The 9,220-nt window shown below is 43.1% G+C and overlaps 1 protein-coding gene across 1 annotated transcript; it reads left to right on the top strand.

The window, feature by feature from the left end:
• Nucleotides 1-3,800: 3,800 nt before the first annotated feature.
• Nucleotides 3,801-8,971, top strand: si:rp71-39b20.4 (potassium voltage-gated channel subfamily V member 2). The gene is made up of 2 exons (XM_055884222.1): nt 3,801-5,310; nt 8,534-8,971. Exons 1-2 carry the CDS (start codon nt 3,979-3,981, stop codon nt 8,861-8,863), a joined length of 1,662 nt encoding a protein of 553 aa, XP_055740197.1. The 5' UTR covers nt 3,801-3,978; the 3' UTR covers nt 8,864-8,971.
• The last annotated feature ends 249 nt before the right edge of the window (nt 8,972-9,220 follow it).

The following is a 9,220-nucleotide window of genomic DNA, read 5'->3' as shown; positions in this document are numbered from 1 at the left end:
TTATAAGTGAAATAATCTGTCTGTAAACAATTGTTGGAAAAATTACTTGTGTAATCACAAAGTAGATGTCCTAACCGACTTCCCAAAACTATAGTTTGTTAACAAGACATTTGTGGAGTGGTTGAAAAACGTATGTATATGTGTATCTAAACTTCCGACTTCAACTGTATGTGTGCATATACACTGCTCAAAATAAAAAAGGGAACACTTAAATAACACAATGTAACTCCAAGTCAATCACACTTCTGTGAAATCAAACTGTCCACTTAGGAAGCAACACTGATTGACAATAAATTTCACATGCTGTTGTGCAAATGGAATAGACAACAGGTGGAAATTATAGGCAATTAGCAAGACACCCCCAATAAAGGAGTGGTTCTGCAGGTGGTGACCACAGACCACTTCTCAGTTCCTATGCTTCCTGGCTGATGTTTTGGTCACTTTTGAATGCTGGCGGTGCTTTCACTCTAGTGGTAGCATGAGACGGAGTCTACAACCCACACAAGTGGCTCAGGTAGTGCAGCTCATCCAGGATGGCACATCAATGCGAGCTGTGGTAAGAAGGTTTGCTGTGTCTGTCAGCGTAGTGTCCAGAGCATGGAGGCGCTACCAGGAGGCACATCAGGAGACGTGGAGGAGGCCGTAGGAGGGCAACAACCCAGCAGCAGGACCGCTACCTCCGCCTTTGTGCAAGGAGGAGCAGGAGGAGCACTGCCAGAGCCCTGCAAAATGACCTCCAGCAGGCCACAAATGTGCATATGTCTGCTCAAACGGTCAGAAACAGACTCCATGAGGGTGGTATGAGGGCCCGACGTCCACAGGTGGGGGTTGTGCTTACAGCCCAACACCGTGCAGGACGTTTGGCATTTGCCAGAGAACACCAAGATTGGCAAATTCGCCACTGGCGCCCTATGCTCTTCACAGATGAAAGCAGGTTCACACTGAGCACATGTGACAGACGTGACAGAGTCTGGAGACGCCGTGGAGAACGTTCTGCTGCCTGCAACATCCTCCAGCATGACCGGTTTGGCGGTGGGTCAGTCATGGTGTGGGGTGGCATTTCTTTGGGGGGCCATGTGCTCGCCAGAGGTAGCCTGAATGCCATTAGGTACCGAGATGAGATCCTCAGACCCCTTGTGAGACCATATGCTGGTGCGGTTGGTCCTGGGTTCCTCCTAATGCAAGACAATGCTAGACCTCATGTGGCTGGAGTGTGTCAGCAGTTCCTGCAAGAGGAAGGCATTGATGCTATGGACTGGCCCGCCCGTTCCCCAGACCTGAATCCAATTGAGCACATCTGGGAAAACATGTCTCGCTCCATCCACCAACGCCACGTTGCACCACAGACTGTCCAGGAGTTGGCTTTATGCTTTAGTCCAGGTCTGGGAGGAGATCCCTCAGGAGACCATCCGCCACCTCCTGAAACCTGAAAGGAAATAACCTGAAAGGCCGCTCAGCAAGGAAGAAGCCACTGTTCCAAAACCGCCATAAAAAAGCCAGACTACGGTTTGCAACTGCACATGGGGACAAAGATCGTACTTTTTGGAGAAATGTCCTCTGGTCTGATGAAACAAAAATAGAACTGTTTGGTCATAACGACCATTGTTATGTTTGGAGGAAAAGGGAGGCTTGCAAGCCCGAAGAACACCATTCCAACCATGATGCGTGGGGTTGCTTTGCTGCAGGAGGTATTGGTGTACTTCACAAAATAGATATTGAAAATATATTGAAGCAACATCTCAAGACATCAGTCAGGAAGTTAAAGCTTGGTTGCAAATGGGTCTTCCAAATGGACAATGACCCCAAGCATACTTCCAAAGTTGTGGCAAATGGTTTAAGGACAACAAAGTCATTGTATTGGAGTGGCCATCACAAAGCCCTGACCTCAACCCTATAGAAAATTTGTGGGTATAACTGAAAAAGTGTGTGCGAGCAAGGAGGCTTACAAACCTGACTCAGTTACACCAGCTCTGTCAGGAGGAATGGGCCAAAATTCACCCAAATGAATTTTGTGGGAACCTTTTGGGAAGGCTACCTGAAATGTTTGACCCAAGTTAAACAATTTTTTAGGCAATGCTACCAAATACTAATTGGGTGTATGTAAACTTCTGACCCACTGGGAATGTGATGAAATAAATAAATCACTCTCTCTGCTATTATTCTGACATTTCACATTCTTAAAATAAAGTGGTGATCCTAACTGACCTAAGACAGGGAATTTTTAGGAATTGTGAAAAAACTGGAGTTTAAATTTATTTGGCTAAGGTATATGTAAACTTCCGACTTCAACTGTATATGATCATATACAAATGTAAGCAAGGTTTGAAATTATTATGTTTTAGTCAAATATTATATCTGTTTGGGCTTGTTGTGGTCAATTTGCAGTCTACAAATGATTTATAATTATGTTTCAACCCCCTGACCATCCACTCATGAAAGATATTGTCCCACAGCTGAATCTAGTTGATTTTCCTTGTCCTAAACTGTTGGTCTTTCTGGGTCTGCCTCTACCTGATTCTTTGTCTCTCTCTGCTGTGGTGGATAAAATATTAATTCCCTTTACCAACTTTCTTGTCATTTTCTTACAGTAGCCAATCAAGTTTTGAATGTTTGGACATTTTGAATTATAAAACCATTGTAATATTCTGCCCTAGAGTACATTTAAAATGTGTTCCTTCATGTGGTAATCAACACAGATGACTGTCAGCTAGATGTCAGAGTGGAGCTTGCAGACTGTGCCGAACTATAATGAACATACAATGTAGGCCTACACGACTATAACTACATTTTTAAACCGTGTGCTTCTTGCAATTCAGTCATGACCAAAGTTCTGAGAAATAATATTCCCCACTATGTTTTTATATGGGCAATCTGCAGTTAAGCGTGATATTCCAGTTTACATTTTTTTAAATGTATTTCCACACTATTAGGTCAAAAAAACACTCTGAAATTGTGAAAATTATGATAATGTCATTTTTGTGTTAGAGCTGTTTAAAAAAAATGATGAAGGAATTTCAGCCTGTTTAGCAGGGATGGAACTTTTGGCCCACATCATGACTTCACAATGTGATCTGATTATAATAGACCAATGACTGGGGGTGGGCTCTAGACCATCCTGTCAGCCAATCAGTGCTGTGTATGTAAATCCTAACGCCATCAGCCTGAGCATTTCAAGGACCAAACAAGGCTTAGGGAAATAAATGATTAAAAAAATACATACAGTATGTGGAGTTATTTTCATTAAATAAACACACAGTGATTTATTAGACATACAGTGATGATTTAAAAATACAATTACAAAGACTGCATGGGGCTTTCAGTCCAAAAATGGATATAGCAACTGCAGCTTGCTGCTTTAAGGTATAAATACTGTCTAGGCCAGTGTAATAAGAGGGGAATAAGGGGGAAATAAGTGATCTGCATGATAAAACTGCAACCAAATTTGGTTTCTCGTGTGATTCACATGAAAAAAGTGGAGGTTGGAGAAGGCATAGATGTGAAGTTATACAAAGGTTGTTGTTTACTGGGATTCCTTTTCAGTTTGAACTGCATGTACCTGTAAGCCTTTAATAGCCTTGTCACAAATGGGTGACTGCTGTCTCTGCTCTGCCTTTCCCTCCTCCCAGCACCAAATCCTTAAATCACAACACTAATCCTCCCGGACAGTATTTTTAACTTCCGTTAGGACAGAAAGAACAGCAATGGGATTAGAGAATCAGCGAGGAGGATGAATCCCCAACTCATGCTCTTGATCTTCTTGCACGTTGAATCAAACACAGAGTAGCTTTTTCTCTCCCTGCTGAATTTGTAAGGAAAGGAAAAGGAAGAAGAAAGTCTTGCCGTTGTTGTTCTTTGTGTCAAGGAATGTGAAACGTGTGACATATTGGATTTGTTGGTAAGGTCTTTACTGATTTAATTTTCACTAGGTGAGCAGGATTGATAATTCAAAACATTTCCTGCCCTCTGAGGGGTCGTACAATGGAACAACCTTCAAAATACCCTCATCACCTAAAAAAGCTGAAAAAACGGCGCTCCAGTTTGTTTGCCAGCGTGAAGCTGAACACCAGCTTATCCAAGAGCATTGAAGAACCAGACGCTACCTTCCCCTTTGCACAGGAGAGCTCTGTGAAAGCATGGACGTCCATGGACAACCTGGACAACCCTGCTACTCAAACAGTGATCCCGAAGGAGAACGGGCCCGAGAAGAAAAGGGAGGAGAAAGAAAAACGTGTCGCCAGACAATCCAACATAGTCACCATCAATGTCGGTGGGAGAGTCTTTCACATACCTATCCATCTGGTTCTCCGCTACCCCAAAACCAGGATTGGCTCTCTGGCCCTCTGTACCGATCCTGTGAAGAGGATGACACTCTGCGACGACTACTCCGTCCGCAAAAATGAGTTCTTCTTTGACCGGGACCCCACTTTCTTCCACTACATCTTCCACTTTTACTGCAGCAACGTCATGTGGGTGATGGAGAGTCTGTGTCCCCTCAATTTCGAGGAGGAGATGAACTTCTGGGGTCTCCGCATGAGGGACACTCCGAGGTGTTGCCGCATGCTGTTTGAGGAGAAGGTGGATGAGATCAAAGATGGCCTGAAGGTCAACCAGGAGCTGATCGACGAAATCAAGCCGGCCCACAGGGATGAGGAGGCCATGTTCAAGACCATGTTCCTGGGAGGTTTCCGCAAGGCCCTCTGGGACCTGATGGAGAACCCCTACTCCTCTTTAGCGGCCAAGGGCTTCGCCGTGTTCTCCAGCCTCTTCGTCCTCATCTCCATCGTGGCCATGACACTCAACACGGTGAAGGAGCTGAGGAAGTACACTATCTACGGCAAGACCTACATGGAGTGTGTGGAGATCGTCTCCATCGTCTTCTTCACCTTTGAGTACTTCCTGCGGCTACTCACCACCTGCGACATCAAACACTTTGTGAAAAGCGGCCTCAACTTTGTGGACCTGTTGGCCGTCATGCCCTACTTCATCCAGATCATCTTTGAGATTTTCACAGATGTTGATGATGCTGGTGCCCAGGAGGACCTGAAGACCATGGCCAGGGTCAGCAAAGTCAGCAAGGTGCTCAAGGTGGTCAAGCTCATGCGCATCTTTCGCATCCTCAAGCTGGCAAAGCATTCCACGGGAATGCGGGCGTTTGGCTTCACCATCCGGCAGTGCAGAGAGCAGGTGTGCTGCTTATTCCTGTTCATTATCATGGGCATCTTCACCTTCTCGGCCCTCATGCACTCTGTGGAGCTGGACCAGCCAGGCACCCCTTTCAGCAGCATCCCTGATGCCTGGTGGTGGGCCGCAGTGAGTAAACAACTTCAAACTCCATATCAGGGGTATTCAACTCTTAACTTACGAGGTCCGGATCCTGTTGGTTTTCTGTTCGACCTGATAATTAATTACACCCACCGGGTGTCCCAGGTTTAAATCAATGCTTGATTAGAGGGGAACAATGGAGAAAAAAAAGCTGTGGAATTGTCTTCAAAGTGCAGAGTTGAGTTTGAGGGCTCTATATGTTTTGTGTTCTGTATAATATGCCCTAAATCTAAGTTATTTTTCTATGGTATGATATGGCATTCCTGTTCATTGACACTTCTAGTATAGATTTTTCATCCTTTTAACTCTTATTTGAACTCTCTCAATTGATGTTGCCAGTTGCAGCATACATAAAGGATCCATTTCCTGTTTGTGGTTCACTTCAATCATGAGGAAATAGGCCCAACAAGGCTTTTCATGACCAACGGGGAAGGATGACAAAAATACTTCCCTGACTTTTGTTTTTAATTTCTGAGTTGGATAATGTACAGTGCCTTCAGAAAGTATCCACACCCATTTACTTTTTCCAAATTTTGTTGTGTTACAGCCTGAATTTAAAATGGATTAAATTGAAATGCATTTGTCACTGGCCTACACAATACCCTATCATGTCAAAGTGGAATTCTTTTTTCAAAATGTTCACAATTTTTTTTAAAACCTGAGTCAATAAGTATTCAAACCCTTTGTTATGGCAAGCCTAAATAAGTGCAGTAGTAAAAATGTGCTTAACAAGTCACATAATAAGTTGCATCGACTCACACTGTGTGCAATAATAGTGTTTAACATGATTCTTGAATGACTACCTCATCTCTGTACCCCACACATACAGATAATTGTAAAGTCCCTCAGTCGAGCAGTGAATTTCAAAACACAGATTCAACCACAAAGACCAAGGAGGTTGCCTCGCAAAGAAGAGCACCTATTGGTAGATGGGTAAAAATAAAATAGCAGGCATTGAATCTCTTTGAGCTTGGTGAAGTTATTAATTACACTGTTGATTGTGTATCAATACACCCAGTCACTACAAAGATACAGGCACCCTTACTAACTCAGTTGTAGGCAAAAGGTGACTTTAAAACTGTTATAGTTTAATGGCTGTGATGGGAGAAAACTGAGGATGGATCAACAACATTGTAGTTACTCCACAATACTAGCCTAATTGACAGAGTGAAAAGGAAGCCTGTATAGAATAGAAATATTCAAATACATGCATCCTCTTTGCAACAAGGGACTAAAGTAATACTGCAAAAAAATGTGACAAAGCAATTAACTTTCTGTCCTGAATACAAAGTGTTATGTTTGGGGAAAATCTAATACAACACATTACTGAGTACCACTCTCCATATTTTTAAGAATAGTGGTAGCTGCATCATGTTATGGGTATGCTTGTAATCATTATGGACTGGGGAGTTTTTTAAGATACATATTTTTTTTTTTATCTACGGAAGCACAGTCAAACTCATAGAGGAAAACCTGGTTTAGTCTGCTTCCCAAAAGACACTGGGAGATGAATTCTCCTTTCAACAGGACAATAACGTAAAACATAAGGCCAAACCACACTGGAGTTGTTTACCAAGAAAAGTGAATGTTTCTGAGTGGCCGAGTTACAGTTTGGCTTTAAATCTGCAAGACCTGAAAATGGTTGTCTAGCATTGATCAACAACCAACTTGACCGAGATTTAAGATTTTTGAAAATGATACATGGCCAAATGTTGCACCATCCAGGTGTGGAAAGATCTTAGAGATTTACCCAGAAGCACTCACAGCTGTAATCGCTGCCAAAGGTAATTCTACAAAGTAAATGAGATATTTCTGTATTTCATTTTCAATAAATTTGCAAAAATGTCTAAAAACATGTTTTCACTTTGTCATTACGGGGTATTGTGTGTAGATGAATGAGAGAAAATCTAGGCTGCAACAAAACAAAATGTGGAATAAGTCAAAGGGTATGAATACTTTCTAAAGGCACTGTATTTGCATATGGCCTTTTCAGCCTTTTACTTCATATTTTAACTCTCTCAATTGATATAGCTAGTGGCGGTATATATAAAGGATACATTTGTAGTTCACATTTGTAGGATACATTTGTAGTGATAATGTCTGGATGGATGCATGGGGCATGACATTGTGTTCATGCATCATAGTCTGTGTGTCTTCCTCTTTGGTGGAGGACATTATAGGCTTTATCTCCAGGCAGCTGTTAACTTTTACGTGTCTAATCTTGTCTAATGCCATGTAATGCCTTTCGTTTCAAGCCATGGTTTACAGACTGATTAGAAAAGTTGGATCCCTGGAGGTTGAATTGGTCCTTGTTATTCCCAGAAGTATTTCCGGACCTGACATACTGTACATGACTTGTGCTGTAACTAACATCATGATCAACTACCATAATTACCTAGATTAGTATCAGGCTTATTCTCAAGGTTTGTCTCCTTCACTTGGTTGGATTCTGATTCAAGTGAAAATATACAGTATGTTCTGTCTTTTCGTTGTCAGCAAAAGAAACCAGGCTGTAGCGCAGCCATACTCACCTGGCAGACCTGACTAAAACGGGGTCAATAAGGACAGCGGGTTCTGATTTATATGTATAAATATTTTTTTTAGGAACTCAGTCAGGCTTTCAACTTACTGCTGTTGAGAGTTGTAATAGTAGAATGGCTGCACAAGGTGGAATTAATTTGTTAGTGCATGGGCATTTTTCCTCTTGTAATGTTATTCACTGACAGACCTTAGAGTGCTATTTATAACCTGTCAGAAATTTCCATTTGATTAACTACTGGCCATGTTAGCTAAATGGGTATAGTTAGGCTATCCAGCTATCAAAATCGTAGTTATCATGGCCAGATTACGTGACCAGGGGCCTCGACCCCCAGGGGGCCACATTGATTTAGTTGAGTAATTTAGGTATCACATGAACACACATAAGACATGAAAATATGTGTTGAATTTCCAGCAAATTTGTTCTCTCTGCCAACAAGAGGGGTGTGAACAGTTTAAACAGCTTGGGGTCACAAGGGTCGCGATGTGGGGGTTTGTGACGATGATGATAAATTACAATATCCATCCGGACCATTGCCATCTCAGAAATCTGTGTGACCAGACCTTCTCTAATAGTAGTTGAGTACTCCTGGTATTTTGTATAGTATGTGGCTTTGACTAAAATGTTCTTTGAGATGAACACAACAAGACCATTTCCTTCTTCGTCCTACAGGTGAGCATCTCCACTGTGGGCTATGGTGACGTGGTGCCCATCTCCTATCTGGGTCGCTGCGTGGCATTTGGCTGCATCTCCTTTGGCATTATCCTCAACGGCATGCCCATCTCAATCCTCTTCAACAAGTTCTCCGACTACTACGCCAAGCTCAAGGCCCAGGAATACACCCAGACTATAGGCCCGGGTGTACGCACCTTCCAGCTCAAGAAACGTCTGCGGCGCAAGTTCGATGGCTGCTTCGAACCACAGCCTTCGGACGACTCTGATGACGATTATGACACCGCATACAATCCAAACAGGAGTCAGAGCCGTGCGGGCGCCGAGTGAGACCCTAATGGCAACGCCCCTTAAATGCCTTTCTCGCCTTCACGCTGGAGACTAACGCCCCCATCTGCCTCTGACTATATTCTAAGCAGGGATGTAGGAAAGTAAACATTGGGCAAAGGGGGTGGTGGGGGTGGGGGATTGAGGCTGAGCCAAGGGGAGATAAACCGTAAGCTACAGCTTTAGACGTGGCACGCTAAGGATGACTCCTCAGTCAAATGGACAGGAATTACCCCCCATCGGGATTGGTTTCTAAGAATAGCACCTGATGCAGTTAAGCTGAGTGGAACTAACTTTTTACCAGGCATTCATGCCTATAACAGTGTAACGACCAATGTTTATTAGACTATATTGCACAAA

This window comes from Salvelinus fontinalis, chromosome 26 (assembly GCF_029448725.1).
Source record: "Salvelinus fontinalis isolate EN_2023a chromosome 26, ASM2944872v1, whole genome shotgun sequence".
Taxonomy (NCBI): domain Eukaryota; kingdom Metazoa; phylum Chordata; class Actinopteri; order Salmoniformes; family Salmonidae; genus Salvelinus; species Salvelinus fontinalis.
The sequence above is the reverse complement of the archived record's forward strand: the minus strand, read 5'-3'. Positions and strand labels throughout refer to the sequence as shown.

Coding starts and splice junctions, on each gene's coding strand:
- si:rp71-39b20.4 (XM_055884222.1), top strand. CDS start 3,979: ATGGAACAACCTTCAAAATACCCTCATCACCTAAAAAAGCTGAAAAAA. Junction 5,311..8,533: donor ATGCCTGGTGGTGGGCCGCA/GTGAGTAAACAA, acceptor TTCGTCCTACAG/GTGAGCATCTCCACTGTGGG.